The sequence below is a fragment of the Lipophrys pholis genome, assembly GCF_963383615.2.
Source record: "Lipophrys pholis genome assembly, chromosome: 3".
Taxonomy (NCBI): Eukaryota; Metazoa; Chordata; class Actinopteri; order Blenniiformes; family Blenniidae; genus Lipophrys; species Lipophrys pholis.
In genome coordinates this window covers 3,251,604-3,276,365 of record NC_137627.1, presented here as the reverse complement: position 1 = coordinate 3,276,365, position 24,762 = coordinate 3,251,604, and the positions used below count along the sequence as shown (strand labels likewise).

The 24,762-nt window shown below is 44.3% G+C and overlaps 1 protein-coding gene across 3 annotated transcripts in view; it reads right to left on the bottom strand.

Annotated features, from left to right (window-relative positions):
• usp2a (ubiquitin specific peptidase 2a) overlaps nt 1-23,152 on the bottom strand; it is a gene marked incomplete at its 5' end in the record, with an annotated part of 47,273 nt that extends 24,121 nt beyond the window's left edge. For 2 of the 3 annotated variants that reach the window (XM_080459408.1, XM_080459410.1), the window contains 3 exons: nt 8,234-9,059; nt 18,543-18,613; nt 23,025-23,152. In XM_080459408.1, coding sequence (XP_080315534.1) covers nt 8,234-9,004 — 771 coding nt within the window. Of the gene's footprint in view, nt 1-8,233; nt 9,060-18,542; nt 18,614-20,027; nt 20,080-23,024 lie in introns of those variants that run through there. The other variant, XM_080459409.1, reaches the window with a different exon arrangement.
• Between the last annotated feature and the right edge of the window lie 1,610 nt (nt 23,153-24,762).

Below are 24,762 nucleotides of genomic sequence, written 5' to 3'. Positions count from 1 at the left end.
AGGAACGTTCGGTACCTATACTCCCACTTACAGGCAGCAGAAAGCAGTCAAACACTGCAATAAAAATGGCTGGAGACTCATTTCCTTCACTTTAAATCACCAGCGGCTGAGCAGCAGGGAAACAGCAGGTATTACTGGCTGAACTGATATGTAATGTGAAAAACGAAAAGTGCAGCTTGTACCCAGCAACAGTCTCATGACCCAGGCTGAAGTGTGTGTGCATAACAAATAACCATGGAGCACATTCCATCAGAGTGTGTGTGTGTGTGTGCCTGTGTGTGTGTGTGTGTGTGTGTGTGTGTGTGTGTGTGTGTGTGTGTGTGTGTGTGTGTGTGTGTGTGTGTGTGTGTGTGTGTGTGTGTGTGTGTGTGTGTGTGTGTGTGTGAGAATGTCCAAATCCTTGAGGTGTAACACTACAACGCGAGAAGGGAGCAGAGAGCCGGTGTTTGTATTATGATATCCAATACGGTGGCGTTATGAGAAATGGGACAAAAGCTGCCTCTGAGCCGTGATATCTAGGAGAAGGCAGAGTACAATTACCGTGGGACAGCTGCTCTATTCCCTAAGCTTAATTAGGCACATTAGGCCGACAATCTCTTCACTTCAGTGTTTAAATTTAACATATTCCTTTAGAGGGTAATTGCGATGATTCACTGTTGGTGGGGAAAAGCTTTCAGTCCACACTTATCCAGAGTGCCTGCCCCGGGGCTCCTGAGCATTGGCATTTGATGCTGAGTTCTTCTCATTTAGGAGAACGTTTGAGAGAGAACAAACAAAACCAAACAGTTTGTGTCACCTTCTCCTCAACAGGATGAAGCACAAGTGGAAAGAAAATGAGAGGCCCAGTGACCTTAATTGAAGCAGCAAGAATTTCCCAAACGACCCATCAACACTGCTGTGAAGCGGTTCATGGGCTGTCGGCACAAAAAAAGAAAGAACCACAATCCCAAATATATTGACACATGGTTCGCATCACCAACTCTTCTTTACCGTGATATCGACATATGCGATATATAAGAAGACTGAAAATTTTCAAGCAAATTAAAAAACAATTTGGAAAGATGGGGGGTGGCAGTAGAACACGGCGGCGACGGCAGCCTGGAGCCAAGTAGTAGAAGTCAACCCGAGCATCTGTGCGCCACCACATGCTGTCAGCCCCTCGACCTTGAGCAGGGTGGGCACATAGGAAATGAGTGGACACATGGCTGACATGCAATCCACAGTGTCGGTGTGTGCGCATAGAATATCAAAAAGAGAAAGTAAACAAGTAGGACACCTTAAATCCTGAGGTCTCAGTATAATCAGTCACCCTGATAGACGTGCCACACACTGACCCACAATAACAGCTTACAAAACTGAGCCACTAAAGCCCTGGCCTTTATTCGCCAAAGCACACAGAAAAGCTTCATTACGTACCAGACAGCGCGTGTCTGTATTTTTCATGGATTTTTTTTTTAAAAAATCAAGCCATAAGCTGTCTAAACCAAGGTGGCAAACAGTGAGCCAGACAGTCTAAAAATATTGTTGACTCAACAAAAAGTCTGGACACAAAGATCTGCTCAAGGCAAAGAAAATAAAAGGCCGTCCCCACTCTGACCTCACAGTGGCTGGAAAAGGTGGACGAGAGTGTCTTTGTAAAGTGAGGCCACGAGTAAACGTCCTGTGAGAAACTTTACAAAGAGTCTGACTAATAACGGTAATTATAGATTCTTTAAGACGCAGCTTGTAGGCGTGCTGACACATTGGCCAGGTTGTTCAAAGCACCTTTCGTTTTCAGGTGGAGGACAAATAAATAGTGTGAATTACTTGAGAACTAATATATGTTAAATCAAAACCATTCATTTTGTGACCATAAAGGAATACTCATACAGAAGACATACTTTCTCATTACATATTATAGTGTATAATACTTTATTACTTATAATACTTCTTTCTTTTACCCAGTGGTGTAAAATAAAGAAGTGACATATTCAAATACCACATCATTACATTTGACCATAATAATCCATTTTCAATAACAAATTGAACAGGGCTGAGGCTTTTACATAAATGAAAAACTTTGGTAGTGTTGTTGGGTGTCCGTCTACACGTGCTTGAAGGCACTGAAAACTCCCAAGGTGGGACTTTTCAAAAAGGCTCCGACTCCGTCTCCATGGAAAAGGGGGGACAACACAACTTCTTGAAAATGGTCCAACTCTTTTCTGAAATCCTGCTGCTGTGCATGTGCACCACAGCCGTAGTATATAGTTCTTTTGCATGAGTAGACGGGTAATCACAACAATGGGGTCATCCAGAGTTTCATGACTCCCAATCCATATTCCCCTGGGACATGGTAGTTCTATAGATGGGAGTCACTTGGATTATAGCATACACCATAATAACAATCCAACTTGGTGGTCGGTCCATACGAATGTCCGTGTACTCGTAATGGTTGATTTTATAGAGTATTGTCCTCTGTGCATCTGTGTGTGTGTGTGTGTGTGTGTGTGTGTGTGTGTGTGTGTGTGTGTGTGTGTGTGTGTGTGGTTTCAGTGCAACAACCAACAACAGCTTCCACTCGAGGACCTACATGAAAACTATATAGTTTTTTCTGCCATTTCCATGTAAACGGACATCGTTTTCCAAACATTGCCATGTAAAGACTGAGCTCTCTGGAAATGGAAATAGAAAAATTATACATTTTCACTTGAAATGTTGTTGTGTAAACCGGGCTGGAGAACGTTTCTTCCATTGTGCCTGATCAGCTCGCTGTTATTCTGTTGTGTGTAATATCACCATAGCCAAAAGGACAAGGGACTATGTTCCTCCCTTAGGTTTGTGTTGTACATGACCCAGTTTCAGTCTATTCTAACAACCTGAAGTGTTGGGTACGAGCACAAAGGCTCACACATTGCTATCTGCCTGCTGTATTGTGTCAGACCTGTGAGCTACTCCTTACAAAACAAGCGAACCCAACTAGAACTATCAGCGGTGAGTCAACAAGCAGAACTAAATTAATTGAAGCTGCAAGCAGCGTTGTACGGGTCTCCGGAATTCTTGCTGGTCAGTGAAGCATTGTCCTCCGGTTGTCACTGCGACTGACAGTGTATTTTGGCTTACGGATGTTTAACGAGTGCCGATTGTGATCATACATGTAAAGTGTCAGGCTGAGTGGAGCAAATACAGCCTAGTTAGGCAGCACTTCCTGTCTATCCACCAAGTGGCGCTGTTACTGTGACTGTATATTGGTCTAAGAAATTAATCACGGTTGAACTCTGCTCTTACTTGTAAAATTTGAGGGAGATTGAAGGACGTACAGGCTAGCTATGCAGCACTTCCAGCCCATCCACCTGGTGACGCTATCACTATGAATGTATATTGGTCCGTGAAATTCATCAGGGAAGGAATGTAATCACACATGTAAAGTTTTAAGCAGATTGAAGCATGCAGATGAGAGTTGGATCAATTCCTGCTGGATGGAGATGCATGCATTTTCAGCGGGCCCTTTGACTTTGTGAGTAACATTTTAATAACTTGTCATCAGGACAGCCTGCTGTATACGCTAGAGGAGGTTGAGGCATGTAGGAGTTAATCCCTAGGAGGAATCTGCTCTTGAACATGACCAAATTCATGAAGTCTTTGTTTAAAACTGTTCTCGCACAACGGAAAATGACGGACTTCCTGCTGGCTTTAGAGTATGGATGTCAGTGGCACATCCGTGCTGCGTGATGTGGACGTAGGTGAAATATACTGCCCGTAGTAGATGTTACAAATATGTAAAATGTAGGGGCGCTATGGAGCCCTGTTGGCAGACACATGTGCAACGCCCATAAAATCTTAAATTTTTTGGGACTTTTGATGTGTGTGCAAATTTTCATAGGGCACGTTTAGGCTGTCAATAATGCAGCAGTTCTGCATAGTATGGAAGAAGAAGACAGCATAATAATAATAATAACAATAATAATAATCATAATAATAACTCTTTGCATTCGAATAGGGTTCTCACACTGCTTGGTGCTCAGATCCAAATAAAAAGTTCTTACGAATTTTAAAAGATTTGCAGTAGCGGGTCATGTCCACTCAAATGCTTATATCACTGTTGTTTTCTTGTGTCCGCCTGGTCTGTTATGAATAATAAGCAGAAGAAAACAGGAAAAACAAAGAGGATGGTAGTCATGTTAACCAGATTGCCTTACTCATAAACATGGCACAAGACGTTACGCACCATGAGGCGCTGGCAGCTGCTGCAAGCTTCTCAGAAACTAGCAGGGTTGGGTTTAACTCGCTTTGCCAACACTTTCAAAAGAGTCTTCAACAAGGGCACGAGTGGGTTCAAAGATTCAGAAAATGGCAGGAAGAAAGGAGGTGCTTTAATGCATGATGATGAACTTAGTGCCTGGAAAGTGGAAAACAATGTGCACAGTCAACATACTGAGATGAGAATTATGTGAGGAAAATAACTGAATAGGGGTTAACTAACATCCTGGGCTACATTGGGATGAGTACAACTGTTGTAATTGTATTTTTGAAAGAATATTGAAGCCAGTGGGAGGAAACTATTCATCAACAGAGCCCTTGGTTGCAGTTCATTTATTACTAATGTTTGTTACATTACCTTGTATTGTTAAATAATTATATACCTCTTTCTACATGTTCTGTGATGGCAAATATACTTGAATCATTAGAGAGAACAGGTAAAATAATACATGACTGCCAACCCTATTTGGTCACCAGTACAAGGTTGCTTCCACTTTAAAATTCTATAATTGCCGCTCCTAATAAGCTCTTTGCTATCATTACCTCGTTTTATTTGGATTATTAAGTTTGTGGTTCACATTTTACCTCATCTTTGAATACAACAGGACTTAACTGGATAAGTAAAGGCTAAAAATATTTTTCGCCTCCACAAACCCAGTGGTTAAGCAGTGGTGTCTGTCCACTAAAAGATCATCCATCCACATCAACAGTGTGTGTGTCGGAGTGTCCCAGTGAAGGTCACTGCTGTGCTGCAGCTCAGACCGATAACCTTGACTTCACCTGCTTGTACAGCTGGTGTGAGGAAGGAAGTGCCAGATATGATCTGAAAATGGTAGGAGGAGCAGCAGAAATAACTGCATTTATGCTTGACTGAAGAGGAATAAAACAGCAGCATTAAAGGCAGATCATTTGGGACTATGGAGAATCGCTCTCTGTTTAATGAGGTGGTATTGTACGAAATATTGTCCAGTCTATATAGATGTTACTCCCAATGTGCAGACTTGTCCTGTAAACATAGGCAAACATTTATGAAAGGATGTTAATCCATTGTGGTTACATGGAAATGCTAATATATTAATATGGTGGGGTATCTTGCACGAGACTGAGGAATAATCCAGGAGCTCCTCCTTCAATGAACAATTGAGTGAAACAGTAAGAGAGCAGCAGACAACAGATGCAGTTAATGATAAAAAATAAATAAAAATGTACTTAAATTTTTTTGAACTTCTTGCATGAACATTTGAGGGCAAGGATATTTACAATTATACAGTAAAACACTGAAATCCTCAGACAGGTTACGCTAGATTATTCAGTCTATACACAGTCCTTTAGAGTTTTTGTGGCTATCTCATTTTTCCCAGTATTCCTCTCATTTTACTTTTTGTAGTCATAGCATAAAAGTTAAAATCTCCATCTTGTGAATCAGGTTTATGATGTTTTTAAGCCGTTTCCTGACCAGCTTTAGGTTATTGCCTTTTTACTCGCAACCATAATGATGAATGAAGGTACTAATGCTGACATTCGATACAGACAGGAGCCGTGCAGCTCTGTGACTGTTTTCGACTGAAACCTCAGTCACTGTTACCATTTTCACAAGTTGCGTACAAGATATAATTGTTGTGTGACAGTAACATGGCTGAAACTGAAGCACCATTTACACTGCAACGTTTTCAAGTGAAAACGGAAAACTTTCTTTGAGTTTTTGGTGTCTGATTACATGACAATGGTTCTCGGAGCCACTGATTATGCAACTCCGTTAAGCTCCCAAGGTGGAACTTTCTCAAAGCCCTCCGCCTCCGTGAAGAAAGCAGAAATGTTGCTACTGCACATGCGCACCATGGCTGTAGTAAGTGGTTCTCCTTCACGTGTGAGTAGATGGACAATAACAACAATGGCAGCCTCCAGAGTGGCATGGCTTCCAGTCCATATTCTCCTGGGACTTGGTGGTTTTATAGTTCAGAGTCACTGGTAATAACAATCCGACTTAGTCGTCTGTCCAAATGATTGTCCATGTACTCACTATTCTTAATGTTTATAGCGCACTGTTCTCTGCCCATGTCTCACTACATCCTTTTCAGTATTTCTGCTCTAACCATATTTCCATTCAAATGGACATTGTTTTCAAAAAGAATGGTTTTCCATTTCGAACCTTGTTGTGTAAACGGGGTCTGACAGGACTGCATGTGACCAGCATGTAAATACAGCAGGAAGGAACTCCACAGTGAGGAGGGAGGAGGCCTGTGCTTCATTAACAGCAAAAATAGCACAGCTGGTCACATCCACCGCTGTACTTGTCAGTTCATGTGTGAAGAAAATGTGTTGATTACTTAATGGGGTCACAGGATTAAAAGTCAAGTTTAGGCCTGCTGGTAAGAGTCACTTAGACTTCACTACCTCTGCTTATCCGCTGATCAGTCTGGAACAACACTGACACGTGAACATGAGGCCGAGTGCGCATCATGCAGCCTCCTGCTATTACAGTCATGAGCTGCATGCACATCATGCCCAAAAATTTTATGTGCTTCACAAAGAACATGAGATTCTCCCTGTTGGGTATGCCATTGTTTCATTTCCTATAGTACACTCAACACTCCTCTAAAGTGACTAGGATGTCTCAGGAAAGCTCAACAGTCAAACAGCGAAGTGTGGCCATATTTACACCCCCATCCACCGACAGTGTGTATGAAGAGCCGAGCTCTGAATGACACTGGCTCCTCTCAGGACTGCGTGGGAGTCAAGACGTTCTGATTAACAAACACTGTCCAGCCACTTCACATGACTCCTCAGCGCAGTGCCGCCCACTTTCGACCTGAGCATGCAGCTAACCGGCCACAAACTCAACACAGACTACCATGGTTGCACCATGAGCTTACTACATTTAAATGTTTTTTTTTTAATAATAAAAAAGAATAGGACTGAAATAAAAACTGAGGAAACCTACAATATACAGACACATTCTGTGGGGTCTATGTGGCAATTAGGTGGTCATCTATTCCCATATCTGGTTGTTTCATTTTATATCTAGACAAAAATTTCACATCTTTAAAGAAAAAAACATGTTTAACAATTATATAGCCCTAAAATTATAAAATAATATTATTACACTAATTACTTTTGGTGAGGTGATAGAAAATGTGCAAACTGGGAGTTTGTTTATTGTGATTTGCTCACAGATTTCCACTAGATTGAATTGAATTGTTTAACTGTAATCTGTATTCTGTAATGCCGTTACCCTCAACATTACAGTGAAGCCAAATGTTGACGCACACATTAAGATACATAAACTAAGCATCTGGTGCATGAATGAAGATAACAGTTGAACGCAGGTTTATTCATGATTAACCACAAATGTCTTTTCCGTCTCGCGATCTCCCTCTCCGTTACTCCACCCCCACCTCGCCTCTGATCATGTAAGTGGTTATCGGGGCTAATCCAGAGGGGAAGTGGGTCAGTTGTGCTGTGTGACGTGCACAGAGGAAGCAGTGAGTCATTCATGCTTGAACTCGTGTGATGAGGCTGGTGACCTGCACACCCTCCTGGAGGTGTAATCTGGCTGCTTGATAGGTGAGAAGGGCTCAGATATCACTGCTAAGAGCTTGTTTGTCGCATAACCACACAGGACTAATGACTTCTGCTCTGGCATATGAGAGGACCTTTTCTTTTTCTTTTTGGGGTGGGGGGGGGCATCTGAATTGGGACATTCATATGAGCTCCAACTCTGTCCCCTGGATTAAGGTGTCTGGTAAATGACCAGAAACCAGGACCTGAAGTGCGCTGACTACCTTGAGAAATACTGCCCCCACCTGGTGAAGAACAGTAAAGACAAATGCCACAAAGCATTGTGGGGCTTTGCATGTGTGCAAGTAATTAATTGAAAGTCAGCAAAGGATGTAGATCTCAGCGTTACTCAGCCTTACTCAGTTCTCAGATATCGATCCTATCTGGAGGATTGCTCCGCCATTAAAAGCAGATCGAGAGCGAAAAAAAATGTTCTTACCGTGGAGTCCCTGGTGGGGGAGCCGGACAGGCTGTTGCTGCTCGGCTCCCACGTCGAGGAGCTGTGGGCTCTGCTGCTGCTGCTGCTGAAGGCCTCTTGGGTGGAACTCCGTGAGAGGGCCTCCTGAGTGGAGCTCCGAGACAGGCCCGAGTAGCGAGAGCCGGAGCTGTACGAGTCGGACACATCACTGGTCCGAGTGCGGTAGCTCCGTAGGGCACTGGTGGAGGAGGACGGGGTGGAGGAGGAGGACGAGGCATCACTGAGTCCCAGAGAGGCCAGGTCCCTGCTCAAGTCACTCTGGGAAACAGATTTTCGCCGGCTGAGCGAAATGCTGGAGGCCACCGGTGATGAGGAGAGGTAGCTGGACTGGGCCGAGGACGAGGAGTAGGAGCTGTAGCCGCTGTACGCCGACCCCCCGCTGAGGCCCGACGTCCCGTAGCTCTTGATGGGGGTCCTGCTGAGGCTTTCGCTCCGGCGGCCGATGCTGCTGCTGCTCCCGAGGATGTCGGTGCGGGGGATAGTACGCCCCCGGTCACGGTCGGGGTCCAAGGAAGTGCTGTAGTTGCGGCTGCGGATTGCAGAGCTGCTCAGGTAGCTGGAGGAGGAGTAACCTGAGGTGGACGAGGACGAGGAGGGGGTGGACTTGTAGGACAGCCTGTCCCGCTCGCTGTAGGAGCTAAGGCCCGGGGTCAGGGAGGAGCTGTAGGAGCTGTAGTGGCTGGTGTAGGAGGGGCCAGCGTAGCGCTTGGCGGTGGAGGAGACGCGAGACATGCTGCCGCTGGTTTCTCAGCAACGGGGAGAGAGAGCCTCTGGAAGACTGCATCGACTGCACACACAGCAAAAAGACACAGCAGCTCCGTATTAGTTCATCAGCAACAATCTGATCAATACTTACACTACAGCAACAACGCTGGGCAGTGGTTAGGTCATCAGTCATCCTCGCTTCACTCAGCATTAATCTGCTTGTAAAACAAAATGATTCAACAGCGGGCAAAATATCATGGACATTTTAAATCTATGATTTATAGTCAGATGATTATATAAAACGCTGCTATTGACCAAACCCTGACACACTGACATTCACTCTCCTCCCATTTCTACTGCATTCTGTCAGGTTTCAACCCCTTCAGAGCATCCCATCATGTTTACAATGTTTTCCTGACTTAAAGGTACAGCATGGAATCTTATAAATGGAGGATGTATCGAGTCAGTCAGTGAAGCAGCAGTAGGAACCATTATTATAAGAATATTGAAAGCACTTGGCTTCTACACAGTCTTTGTGATTATTTGGTATCAGTGTCAACACTCTGAACCCTATCATTCATGACTACTGCATCAACCAAAAAGAATCAAAGAGGTGAAACTCAAAAAACCTGGAGCAGAGCAGACTGATGCAAAAGTGACTCAACACAGCCACCCAATGTACAACAGAGGCATGACTTAAATCAAACACACTGCTTCTTTAAGGGTTTCTAGTTTCCCTTTTAGCTGGCTTGTAATTTGTTATTAATGTAATTATAAATTTTAAATCATTTTCATATATTGAGCTTTCATTCTGCTTCTCATCTCCACTTTTATGAATACTGTTTTAGTCTACTGATCAAAAATATATGCTTTAGGTGTGATTTTATTTGCTTTAATTGTTTATCAGGAAGAACTTTTTCATACCCAAATACGACCGAAAAAGCAAGGCTTTAATTGTGTGTGTTGAATGCGCCATGCCAAAACATAGTGTATTATCTGATTGACATAGATAGAAGTCAGCTCTAGTCTTGTCCTCTAACGCACACGCCAAAAGTATTTATCCAGGAGGAGTGTGTGTGAGAGGAGAGAGAGAGAGAGAGAGAGAGAGAGAGAGAGAGAGAGAGAGAGAGAGAGAGAGAGGAGGAATTGAATCCCAGTTAAGAATGCTGTGCCTTCCTTGAGCATTGGATCACTCATCGATACTTCATCTGCAGGCATGCCAGTTTGTGGTAATTGTTTCCCAAAGTGTTCTCTGTTGTGTGTTCTGCTCCTCGGAGTTCTGTGATGTGAGCTATAGCAACAATGTCACTGGCTATAGCCTGCCACGCTTGGTGAATTTCAATCCAAGTTAAGCCCTGAGCCCCTCAGCCAGGAGCAGCCAACTATAGCTATCCAAAGGGCATCTTCTAAAAATAGTGGTCAGTGTAAACAACGTGATTTGAAAATGTGATGTTCTTTTTTTTTTTTTTTTTTTACTTCCTAAAATGTGTCAGGAAAGTGATTTATGTTTTATCAAACTAAGGATTGCAAGGTGCTGGGGCTGAGCTGAGTACAGACCAAGACAAGTTTCACCCTGAACAGGCCGCCACCCATGAGAGGCCAAACACAGACAGGCAAGGGACATGGAACCGATGTCAAAGAGAAAACTCATGCACACGCATGCAGAACATGACAGCACACAGAAAGGCCCCCGACTCAACATGGATCCGAGCTGGACCTTCTCACTATGAGGTGAGATGTGTGCCACTGTGTAGGCTCCACTGCCTGCGTCTTATAAATTGCATATAAAACCAAGCTAAGCAGCTCACCCCAGCCTGCCCAGTCTTGTAAATAGAGCAGAGTTTGTCCTCAGTCCAATCAGACTGAATAGTAAACACAACAGAGGTTGGAAGTCTTTTATAATTACAAACTAAATAACATACTGACAAAACTTTAGAAATTCTGACGAATCAAAGGAACTCGGTGGAGATATGGGAAGCATACTGCAGCAGCTTTTACTTCTCACATTACAAATCCCCTCTCTGGGCATCCTGAGGGTCTCCCGCGGCTATAATGGGACGGCCCAGCCGAGTGTTGGAGGTAAGGCCACGCAGGCACAGTTTGTTCCTGTGGCGGGCCGGGGCAGAGAGGCTCTTGTTCACATGCACAGCAGCGTCTGAATAAATAAACATATCTGGTGTTGCTGATGCGTGTTGAGTTCAGTGAGCAGAGGCTCCAGTTTCTCTCCTTGTGCTTCCTGTCCTCCCTCACTCACCCTCACTCACCCTCTTTCTCTATTTTCCTCTACGGCCTCCTGCCTCCCTCCTGAGCCCTCCTCCTGCTCCTCCTCCACCTCATTCTCCTCCTCCTGTGTAGCTTTCCTTCCTTCTGGGTCTCTATTGCTTTCTCCTCGTGCTGCTGCTGCTCTGCCTCTCTGTGACCACAACTTTATCAATAATTCAGCGCATGGATCTGGAGTAGGCAGACAGGCACCGTGATGGAGACGGGCCAGCACACGGAGGCAGGTCGGGCGGCTCTGAGTCAGCCGGCTGAAGCCAGGCTTTGGAGAAGTATGAGGTTAGTTTCTATAATTTGGCAGTGCTGGTGTTTGGTGGGTTATTTTGGTTTTGGCAGACCCATGCAGACAGCAACAGCAAAACGTGGACGATGTGTCTGACGTCACCCAGACCTGGATTTACTCTACAATCCCCTCTTTCCGAGAGATGCTGGAGCCAGAACATTGCTAAGTCAAGGCAATGTGGTGGGCAGTCTGGGGGGAAAATGAGTTTGTAGAAAACGAGAGACGACTCACTGACCTACCACCCGAGGCAAACAGGCCCAAAGCAGGCTGATCACAACATGGATGAAGGATTCATAAACACTGAAACCACAGCTTTAGGTTCAACTCAGCCTGAGTCAGCATCTCCCCTCATCGGTGACCTCAGCTTTATCCCAAATGGTAAAACGTTCTGTTTGTGAGCTTCCTAAAATTACAGGAGAAAAAATATTTACCGCCTCCATTGCTGTGTGAATGTCAGGGTGAGTGTGATTAACCATGTAAAGCGCTTTGAGACTGCCCAAGCAGTTCAAAAGTTCTTCATAAGTGAAATCCATTTACCCTTTAACCCGCAGTCAGCTGGGATTGGCTCCAGCGCCCCACGATCCCAAGTTGAAAGAAAACCAGTTGGTAGTGAGTGTGGGTTTGTCCACTGTAATGTTTTGGCAAATCAGAGCTTGGAGAGGGAGTCTGTAGTCGCTCTCAGACACCTCTACTGGGCTTCAGCAAAAAAAAAAAGAATCTTTCCCATTGCTTTAAGTCCACAGTAAAATGCTTCTCTCAGGCATGGACTGATTGCCTTTTACAGTACTGCACACTGTCGGTTCATTCCAGCTGGTAATTTACTGACAGAGCACAAAGTGAGCAGCCAAAAGCACGCAGCACATTCCCTGACTTCTCAAGCAAAACTTCAGTCTTCGCGGAAAATTTCACAGTGGTCCAAAGCTGCTGCATCATTATAGTCCCAGCTGCTTGGAGCTTCACTTCAGACAACAGGAATAAAGTAACAGTGTGAATCCTGGACGATCTACAGCACCGCAGGGTGTGTAATTTTTGACATCAGCATGAGGCATGATGCAGAAATGGGACTCGTTACCAGTCCTGCCATGCACGGCCTCAGCCTCGGGTTGAACCTCACCAGAGGTGCCCGATGCCCACACCTCCCGGTGTGTTCTCGCCGCGGTGTCACATCCACACTGAGAGGGCAGCCGGGTGGAACAGGCTCAGGCTGGCCTGGTGGGCGAGCTCCTGAAAGTGAAGTGCAAACAGCTAATACGTCCGCATCGGTGGGAGTAACACCACACAGTATGGACCACACTAAGGGGGAAGAGACGAGAGCAAACTATGGAATCCACTTCTGAGAAGAGACGTCTCCAAGGAAACAACAGCACACACACAAACGCATTCTGGCTACTCTGCATTTTCGGCCTCCCTCGAGGCTGTGCTAACCAGTAGTTACCATAGCTACCAAGGCAACAAGCTGCATTTGTTTCTTGTTACCATCACATAAAGGACTTTAAAGGAGCAGCAGGGAATAGTCTAAGCCAATTTAAGCCTGGTACCTGCACATAATGCTCTGCATTCCTGCCCTTCCTGCAGAGAACCACCAAGGAAATGAAGAGTGTCCAACAAGGCTCTGTGCAACTGGAAAATGACAGATATCGAATATGAGAGTTCATAGGCGAACAAACTGCCACTACTGCCAAGCTTCTATTAAATCTGTATTAAGAAAGCTGTCAACAGTGTGGCAGGAGTCACAAACTCTCTCCTGTGTGATTTCAGCAGCTGAGTACCGGCATCCTGCTGGCACTGAGCTGAAGAGATGAGGTTTCACTTACCAGGCAGGTTTTGGGAAACCAAGCTAAAAACTTTTCAAGAACCTCATCCTTAATACGTGGAAGTGGATTTAGGAGCAACTCAGGGAAACCGGAAGAAATCAAGACAACAGCAACTCGTGGATTAGATACGGATCCGCTTTGCTGGGAGACGTTGCAATCACCCAAGAATACAGTGACCATGTTTGGCTTGGCCTCGTGATAGCCGAAATGATGTTCAAACGTTATTCATTTTCTACATGCATCATAGAACCATCAGCTCAAATTCTTACATGCTTAATATGCCCTGAAAAACAATGAAAACTGGACTCAGAAGCAACTGATGGCACAATCAGAAAACTAGCAGCAGCAGCAATAATAATAATAATAATAATAATAATCCATTCTTCAGTTTTGTAATCGCAAACATTAATCGCCACATGTAAAGTCAATATTATTTAGTGTAGTGGTTCTCAAACTTTACACAGTGTATACTACCTGAGAAAATATTGAGCTTTCCAAGTACTACCATTATGGCTGACCTGAACTTTCAGTAGCAGAGACCCTGTTAGCTATGGACTTTTTCCTTATTTTAAATATGAGGTTTATATGTTTTCATTCCAGGTTTTGAAAGACTTTGAAAGTACAACTAATATTTAATGAAGAAATATATACATTTATGACTTGCTCCCACGAACCAGTAGACTAGAGGAAGCTCGCATACCACTGGTGATACACTTACCACAGAGTATCGGTCGAAATTTGACTGAATGATTTGAAGTATAGCTGGTGCAGGCTTTCCAGGACAGTCCAATGAAAATGATTGAGATTTATGCTTCACATTTCTCATAATAACCTCAACATTGTGTTTTGCCCCACCGGCAACGTATTTGATATGAACGCAAAATAGAGTATTTTCATTTAAAAACATTCATCTAAAACATCCAAAAAGGAAATTTCTATGCTTTTTTTTCCAAAAAGCACTTTATATTTTCAGACACTAGCACTCAGCAGTGTATCAAATACAGAAACAAACAACGGATAACCTTTTACAGAACTTCAGGGAGAATTTCACTACCATTTAGAGATATCTTCGAAGCTATAAAACATTAAATATGTGTAATGGTTTAACAGATATAAATGCCTTATAATTACATTAATATTTCCTTGACTTTAAAAAGCCACTGAAGTTAAAGAAAAAGCTGTAAGATCTACTGCAATAACAAAGCAACATTGTGCACGTCATTGAATGCACTACAAGGGTTAAGCCCCTTTAAAGGTCTTGAAAAAATAAGTGTGTATAATAAAGAAACAATAATTATTTTCAAGCTTGATTCTATCTGAATAGCTGAGTGTTGCTAATTGACTTTGAGTGGATTTATCTGCCTTCTATGTGCGCCTGTTGAAAATGTGAGATGTTAAATGAGTCAGGCAGTCAGATCTCTTCCAGCACAAATTGTCCTCGCGGGTCACCTCAGGCCTGATAAGAGAATGGATGAGTGAATGAGTGTGATGACGCAGGAACGCTGCCGCAGCAGCCCTGGCCCCGGGTGACGCCGCATGAATGTAACATCAGCGTGGATGCTCTCTGGTGACTTAGAGCAAGCGAGTGTGTGTGTGTGTGTGGAGAGGCAGTAAATGACTCGCTCCGTCTTGGCTGAGTCCGTTCAGCTTTTAGGCGAGGGCTTTCTAGATGCCTGCTCGGATGTTTCACTTATCAAAGTCACAAAGCACATAGATGATAAAGAAGACACAACAGGTAGCTCCATAATTCACTTCCTCTCTGCTCAGGTGGACGATTGTGATTCACACTGATGTCTGAGTGGTTTGCTGGCTGACTCCAGAAGCCACATTTACATGCTTTCACCACATCTTTTATCGTCAATCAGCAGCCTGCTTACTGTTCATTCAGCCTGACATCAGCATCACATCAGCCCTTCTGTGTTGCAGAGTAGAGAAGAAGCGCCTCACCAGAACGAATCACGAGTGAGCGATGTCCTGCTCCCCGCCGCCTTTATTTTCAGACCACATAGGAGCTGTTGTTCTGAGGCCTGCTGTTTCTGTTCGTTGATTTACAACAAGCAGAGCAGCGGTACCAGTCTCATCCACACACCCTACCTTTCACTGACAGCATGTTTCACAGCTCTGGTGTGATAGGTATTGCAGAACAAACAACATTCTGTTTTCTTAATCACTGAGTATTTTCAAAAGCAAAATCTCTTATCGGAGGATTTAATCAGATAATATTTGTGAACAATCTATTGCAAAATTTCTCACATCTAATGACATAAAGCACTTTGAGGGCTGCTCAAGCAGTGGAAAAGCGCTATATAAATGAATTTGAAGACTAACTGCTGCTAGTTTTACAGAAAGATGTAACTTCAAGTCAATTGCTGAATTAACAGAGCTTGAATCTAACCTGGTTGGGTGGCATCTTCACTTTAATAAACCTGGAGTTCCTCTCTGCCTCTCTCAACAGAATATTTAAATTAAAGAGCCAATTAATACTGAAAATGCTGTGTCCTTTCCAAGAGATTCCTGTTTAGGAAGAGGTGGTGTAACCTCCCTGGGAGCAAAATGAGAGCACAAGTACAGATTCTATCATTTCCAGGCTTTTAAACTTAGTGACACTGCTTTTCTTTGCAGTCAGTCATGTTGATCTAATGGGCCTCATTATGTTGTTAGTTGCCATGGTGAGCTGAGGTATTGATGGTCAATTAATATGGGCTTTTCATAATCACGGCGCTAGCTCAGATCAGCTGTGTTGAAACCAATGGCTATGTCAAGCAACCAATGGCTTTGAGGCTAATTCTAGTTATCTAGTTATCTAGTTTTCATGGCAGCATCACCAATATCTCAGCTCGGGTCTCACTGCTGTGTTGTGTCCGCGACAGTTAAGAAATCGGTTCAAAAATCAATGTTTTCTTTGAAATGTTTTCCATTTGCTTTTTGGTTTGGCGAGTCGGATTGGAGCCTCTTGCGGGCCAGTTTCGGTCCACGGGCTTTAAATTTGACACTGCATGATAGGATTACTGCATTAGCATTATAATTACATATCAGCTTTATTAAACCAGCTATACTCAAAAGGTTATGCAGCTCACTTTGATGCTGGCTGTCTCTCTCTGAGGCACACTGAACAGTGAACTTCATCGTCACTATCACCGGATCAGCATTAGCGGCCCAGATGAACATGCGGCTCCACTCAGACTGTTTTCTCAGGGGAAATGATGTTTGAAATTTGACAGAGAGGACGAGTAGAACTCGGAGCTGTGCTGGCTTTGGCCTGGTCTTACAAGCTGCCATATTTATAACCTGAAATGTGAGCAGATAAGAGACTGCGGATGCCTGCGTGGGCCACAGTGACGCCTCCCGTCCTGCCGCTCTGCCAAACATATTAAAACCAGGCTTTTCTGTTCCGCCATGGCTCCGTGTCTTCAACTGAGCTGCTGGTTAGCTGTTATTCAACACTTTGTTTTGACCTCAGATAAAATGACAGATCACTACGGTACAGCCAAGCTTCTTCAGAGCATTACACCAAAAAGACAAAAACTTGAGTTCCTGGCACAAGAATGTCTAGAAAAGTTAATAACGCTAAGTACAAATATCTGACTCATGAAAATGCTGGGGGAAAAAAATGATGCTTGCCCTTCAGCATAGTCCAAAAAGCTCTTGGGCTCTCTCGCCTAACATTCCTCATCTTTGAACAAATTTGAATAAAACACAGCTCACACTAGGTTTCAATGACTGACTTTTCTCTGATTACTGACGTCATTCATTACAATCCTCACGACACAAAGCGAGTTTCTACACTGTGAAAACCTGGAGGGGGGGGGGGGGGGGGTGACTGCATTCATCACTTCCACCATCTGTGGGGCAATAAAGCAGCAGTGACCTCAGAGAGGGCTGCGTCTGCGGGCCAAAAGTGATTGATGCTGCACCTGTGCAGCTTACTGGTGTAATTCTTTATTCATTGAGCAAATCATCCGCTCAATTAGATACCATTATGATCTCAAACGCACGTCAGTCTCTGCCAGTAACCCACACAGACACGCATGAGATACGCAGGGCTGGCTTCAAACCATCAACAGACGGAGCTGAATGTCTCACCTGTGGAGAAGATGGACCTCTCAGCACAGAGTTCACTGATTGGTGGAACCATTGAACGAAGTTCAGAGCCTCGATCGCAAAAAGATTCATTAGATATAACAGTTGAAACAGAATTTGTAAAGTATATAGCTTCCTCCTAAACATCACTTTTCTTTGCTGCTCCTCTGACAGTGATGGTGTTGTACAGCAGTAGTTTTTATATTTGGTACAAACTGCTCATGGATCCAGGATGGCCTCGTCTCGGGAGTAATAGCTTCAGCTCTGGACAGTTCTCAACTAGCAGCACCTTGCCTAATAAAAGAATACACGTGTGTTGTGTCGGTGTGGCTGCACGAGATCGACCCACACCCTGATCACAAATAAATGGCAGAAAAAACTGTTTTGTGCTTGGCTCATGAATTCATTAGTAAATACTGGTGTAAGTCTGTCATTGTTGTCATGCATTTGCTGCAGACCAAATTGTAAATAAAAAGATAGTTGGTCGTTTGATGTTCTGCCCTCGTTCAACACTGGCTTTCACACAGTGGATAAATGGTAAATGGACTAACTTATATAGCGCTTTTTCGCTCACAGCAGCCCCAAAGTGCTTTACATAGCTCACCACATTCACCCATTCACACACACATTCACACTCCATTGGAGGCTGCAGCCATGCAAGGCGCTGTCACTCCAATGGGGGCAGTTTGGGGTTTGAGTAAAGATGTCCCTCTCTCTCCATGCCGGGCTGGATGACTAAATGCAAGCAGCCTGGCTCCATCATGCATCCTACTGGCTCCATCATGCATCCTACTGGCTCAACTCACTGGATCATAATTTAGGTATAACATTAGACTACGGAGGCGGTATATCAGTTTGAACTCTCTAGACTTTTCTGTGATCATCTCAAACCTTTTAGCTGCACTTCGAACGTCTACGTGGCGACACCGTGGCAAAGTGAGAATGAAGCGACGTACGGCTTCAACTTTCTTCCTTAGTCATTTCTGTGAGTCACTGCTTTAACACGTCTCCTATTTTCATAAGTTCATCTGAGTCTCTCACAGAACTGACTTCTGCAGTGCAGTGGAGAATTCACACTGGGACAAAGTGTGTGTGTGTGTACGGTGCTTACCTGCTGTATTGGTAACAGTGTGTCAGTCCACGTTGACTGTGAAGGCTTTGGGGCAGCTCATCCTTCTCTTGCTGCCAACACAGAGACACACACACACACACGAAGGTTTTGTGAGGCCGATCAGGTCTGTGAAATGAAGCAGCAACATGAGAAACATTCAGATTATTACTGAACAAACGTGTTGGGATTACAGACTGTATGAGTCAGTCAGCTCTGTAGGGAAAACTGAATACATCCGCGTCTTACTGGAGCCGCCACAAATTCAACAAAGTTTTGTGATTCAATTATTCATATCGCTTATGTTTCTAATATAAAGTTAGACAACATTCCAGTTTTTGTGTCATAGTTCAGACTTTCTGACTTCTCAGAAATCGTGTTACGGTTTGGGAAAGTCATGTAATGTTTCTGAGCCACGTCAAAAACACAACCACTCATTTATAAACTGATGTGTTAAACTTTGGCTTGATTCAGACTCTGATGCCATCATAACCATGTGAATATTTCCCATTAATGTAGTGCTTCCTGGTCAGAAACTGAAAAGGTTTTGGTTCAGCATCGTTTCCAATCTTACAGCTCTCGCCAGCTGTTTTGGTCAAAAAGACATTTGTGGATAAAACCTCAGATATAACTCCAAAAGTTTCATTGGATGTTACTTGCAAAGCTGGAACATTCAGTTCACTCGTCCAAAGAACATTTCTTCCAAACTATTTAATAAGTATGTAATAAATTTGACGCTTTTCTGCACAATTTGACTTGTATACATTTTCATTGCACATTTTGATTCAATAGTTGTGAATGTGTTTACATATTTTCATCGTAACCCGCTGGTCAAAATAAAACATGTAACTTTATGCTCGGTCTGAAGGTTTTCGTTATAGTTTTCATCGTTTTCTGACATTTTTAATACTGAATGTGTGACTGATTAATCCAGAAGACACTGAAGAGATGAGCTAGCAATAATAATAATAATAATAATAATAATAATAATAATAATAATAATAATAATAATAATAATAATAATAATAGATAGTGGGCGCCTCACTGCTTATAAACCCGCAGATAATCAAGACGAATATCTGACTGATCGGCTCAGAGTCTTTCCTGGGAGTGAACTGCTTTTGAAGAAGACGGTCAAGCCAACGCAGATGAATCTGGCAAAGTCTCTGGATTATTTATCTCAGGGTGGATGAACTAACTCCAACAGATGAAGCTTCGCCTCAAAGCTTACAGCCTTCTTGGACTACACAGTGTTCAACTTGTGGTGTAAACTACCCCCGGTAGGCTGTTCTCGTTTGTCCTACTCAGGCTAGAAAAATCTAGAACTTTCTGAAACAGTTTCTACCACCCTTCGTCTCTTCGGGGCTTAAAAAAAAAAATCAACCAACACATCCTACAGCTGAGCAAACGCTCCCTCACTGTTGAGCGGGCACCTAAAGCAGCGAAAGGGAAGGAAGAGTCGTGGGTTAGGTTTTTGAAGAGTCTCACCCGAGTTGTTCTGAGCGGCCAGGCCCACAGACAGACGGACAGACGGACAGACAGTGGGAGCACTGGGCGCTACTTGGGAGGCTCTGGCCTCAGAGTGCCAGAGGATAGTATGAGCACAGCCATCCAGAATGCCACAGATCAAATTTCAGCCCTGGTAAATATAGCAGACGCCTATGACCTCCACAGGTCACTCAACACTCGCCGGCATTCCAATTTGCTCTTAACCCTTTCACATCCTCTTAAAGAAAGAAGAAAAAGTAATGAAGAAAGCATTACTTCAACCAGAGTCAAACCCTTTAGAACATACCTGGACTCCTTAACTTAGATTCAGACTCTTTAAAGACCTGGACACGACGGCTGACCTGCACTCTTCAAACCAAACCCCGGACTCTTCAAACAGACTGAGACTTTAAACTTGACCGTGAGCTTCTCTTCTCCTGGATTTTATTTAGACCTGACCCCGACTCTTCACCCAGATTCTTACAATAAGACTCTGGTTCTTTAATTCACACCTGAGATGCTTTCAAGAGGCACAGACCAGGACTCAGGGGTTTAGTAGAAGGTTTTGCCTCACAAGCTCCCTGAAGCTTTCAGAAAATGTAATGTAAATATACATTTTGTTTTCATTTTTATTTGATTTGGCATTTTACACAGATTAAAAAAAAAAAAGAAAAAAAAAAGGCTAATCTCCATGTTAAAAACAGCTAAATAAGGCAAAACAGCCAGAATAGCTAGAACTGCCAGAAAATTATCAAATAGCTGAAACTAAAAAAAAAGAGATAAAGGAAAAATGGTCAAATTAAAATGATTAAGATTACAAGTCTACCTTTTTTTAAGGAAAAGGAAAAGAATTTAAAACAAAAAAAGAAAGGAAAAAGGGAAAAAATGAAAAGAAGAGAAAATGTAGAAAAGAGAAAAGGAAAGAATGGAAAAAATGCACAGCAACCTCAGGTTTTTTTTTATGTACAGACATTTTTTCAGTATTTTTTTTCCTCATTTCAGATAAAGAAACATGCTTTGGGTCTCCAGACAAATTCCATCCATCCATCCATCCATTTTCTCCCGCTTATCTGTTTCCGGGTCGGTTGCACCGATTAAGAACCTTTCCTGCAGGTGGTGAGTCCACAGGAAGTCCAGACAAATTCTGTTTGGTGGAAAATTGTGAAGAAAAGCTCTTTTGGTCATAAAGGTCACAGACCCCTACCAGAGCTCCATTCTTTACGATACACCTGACCTCGACTCTTCAAAACAAACCTAACTCTTTACAAGATCGGGACTTTTTAAATCTCGATACTTAGCAATGGTCATCTGGGTAATCCTGAAAAGGGGGGTCAGGGTTGGAGCCAGGATTCTTTTACATCACCAGATGGTAAAATAGTGCCATAATAACCTCTAGATTAAAACTTTAAACTTTCTACAAACTCACCCTGACAGCATGGCTGTGAGGCTGGTTTGAGAGCGAGGAGGTCGCCATCTTTCATGGCAGCATCACTGATATCTCAGTGTTGTGTCATGTCTGCAGCTCTTAAGAAATTTGCTTGAAAAACTATGTTCTCTTTGAATTCTTTTTCAACTTGCTTGGCGGCCTGACGGGCCCCATGAAGCCTCTTGCCGGACAGTTTTGGTACACGGGCCTTATGTTTGGCAGGACTTTCTAAACTGAACCCTGATCATGGTGAATTCTGTGAAGCCAGAACGTTTAATCAAGTGGTTTTCTCCAAAGTTTCAGATTCAAGATTCAAATGATTTTATTTATCCCCTTGGGGCGATTTAAAACAGCCCACACTGAGTAGTCATGTAAGCAGATGTAAGAACTTAAAAACCATAACATAGAAAAAGCACTCATATAGTCATATAGTCCTCATATAAAGTGCATTGTGGCCCTAGCAAATTTGGCAAAGAGGGAGAAAGTGAACAGTTCACTAATAATCACGTTAAAGAGTTCCAGGAGCTTGTTATAAGTCTGGATCCTCCTTTTCAGATCCACTGGATCATGATTCATCCTCCGGCATGTCTGCAGTCCTCGGGGACAGAATGGCACATCATGTAATGGTAAATGACACTCAGCTGGACTGGCGCTGGAATTTCACATTGCAAAGTGAGATGTGACATCATTTAGTCCGGTGCAGCTTCAGCTTCAGCTTCAGCTTGCAGCGATGGTTTCTTCCGGAGAAAAGTCAGATTGCACCTGCCGGCTGTTATTTTGGCGTCATGCTGTGCAGCAGAGAGTCAGCTCGGGGAGGGACAATGGAAAACACAGCCAGCCGCGGCTCTGCGGTGGTGGACTCTCTCCGGTGTAGCGTTACACGGGGCGGAGAGGGGACGGGATGGACGCCGGGACCGGGGCCGGAGCTCGGTGCACTGCGGCGGCGGGCCCGGTTCTACGTCGCTTCATCGACGTGATTCCAATACGAAATGCGGGGAGGCGGGGCTCCGTGCCCGGGTTAGGTAACGACCCCGGGAGCGCTGCCGTGGGCAACCCGGGGAGCGAGGCTGGCTTCAGCCGGGCGGGGAGGAGAGGCGAGGCTCAAACTTCCACTCGTTTCTGCGTAAAGTTAATAACGAAGTGACCGGTGGAGTTTCTCTCACCGTGTCCGCTGTTGGTAACCCGCTGGCCAGCTCGCTCCAGCCCGGACCGGGGCGGTGTGACGTGAAGCTACAGCCAAACTACACACCCCCGTGGCAGTTTAATGGACTTTATTACCGAATAATACACAGAATTACGGCCCGACATCGAAATCAGCTGTTTGACCGTAGTGTTCTGGAGTCAGCCCCCCGCCCCCCTTTGAAAACAACAAAACAAATAAAACTTCACATTACTCCAAATAAAAAGCTGTTTTAGCGCCGCTATTTGAAGTCAAATGTTCCAGAAGCACGTCCTGACTTCTAACCGCCCCCCAGTGTGCTTCTCTAAGCTGCGGGCGAACGGGAGAACTTAATGCGGCCGGGGGCTGACAGCAGTTCGGTCTCCTGCTGGAAGTCGCTGCATTCACTCACCGCACAGTTGGAGACCATCCCGGTCCGGACGGGCAGCGAAACGCCCCCCTTCAACAGACGCAAAGTGCGGCTCTGCCCGGGCTGCGCCGCCTTTGCTCAGACCTCTCCCGGCAAGGCAGGCGAGGATGAAGGACGGAGCGCAGCGCCGGGGGCTTTAATGGAGACCACGCCGGGATTCAGCCATATCTTCATCCCTTTGCAGTTGTAGAGTTTCGGGCTGCCAAGTAACGGTTCTTTTCCCTTTAACGGTGACGTCAGCAGGACCAACGGAGTTCGTCTCTGATTGGCTCGTGCGTCCCTCCCGCACGTCGCCTGCCTGCGCAGGGACACCGCCCCCCCCACACCGTAACCATGGTGACGAGCGTAAACACCACAGATTTCTTTCATTGAAAAACTGTGACGTTCACTTGTGCTGGGAAAACTGGAACCGCAGCCTTTCGTTAGTGAGACTAATAGGCATTTAAAAAAAAAATTCAAAATCCCCATACTTCTGGAGAAAAGTTTAGATATTTTAAAAAGTCTAAAAGATATTAAAAACTTACAAGCAAGAATAAAAAAAAATAAAAGCTGCACATTTTGATACTTGAATGGTTCAAATTAGTTAGACTGCAGGAGCCGAAAGAGAGTCAAAAAATGCAAATAACTTTCAGAATCAGCATTCACGCAATCAAGTGTCAATAATTGACAGGCGGTAATCTGGACGTCTATTTGACAGCCAGAACAGTTACGTTTTTAAAACCGGGAAGGTCTTGCATGAACTCAAACATAGACGTTACCTGCTGGATTCTTTGTAATGTGTCAGCTAACTGAATGACATCCACCTCAGATGGGACCCCGACCAAGAGAGTCTGGCGCTACGAGTAAGAGTAATCCTATGGTTGTGATGAGGGCCGGACTCTGATCCAATGTGTCAAGTTTGACACACGAACAAACCATGTTGAGGCCTTTCCACACTGCACTTCGAGTTTTGTGGCGAAACGTCAAATTTCAGGTGAGTTGGCGTCACAACTTACTTTGAAGCATTCATTGGCTCTGTTCAGACCTCCTGCTTTGTGTGTATGTTGGCCTCAGATCATGAGGTCAGGTCCTAACGGGCGAGAACTGCTCCCAGCTGATAATGGATAAAAATCAGGCTCCACTTCATGATGATGCCAGGTCTGAACGGGTCCAAAGTCACACACACACACATACACACTCACTCACTCACGTTCACACATGAAAACCCTGGCATGTACAGGGAGAACATGCAAACTTCATAGAAAATAGATTCCAAGCCCAGTTTCTCACTCAAAGGTGGAAAGTCCTGCTGCAACAGGAAAGCAGCATCTGTATGCAGCTGGTCAGGAGTATTAAGTGCTCAAAAAACCTGCTGCTGCAGTGACCGTGGACTTATAAAGCACAGTGACATTGGAGCTCAGATCCTCGCTGAATGTTGAACACTTCACTCTGGACCTAAATAAACAAACCTGGATCAGGAGCGTCTCCACTACTCCTACACATTCTGAGACTCTGCATTCCAAAGTAAACGCAGTATGGAAGTCCATGTTGGTCCGCCGCATGCAGGAGAATTTGCAGTTAATTTCCTGGAACCCACCTCTGTTTGCTGCCCGTTGATGCTCTGACTCCGGGTCTGTGTCCACTCCTTGTGAAGTCTTTGCTGGTTGACACTCTTCTCCCAGCTGCAGCTCCTTTCTGCTGCCCCGAGCTGTTCCTCAAACACCGTGTCCTCTCCGTCAAC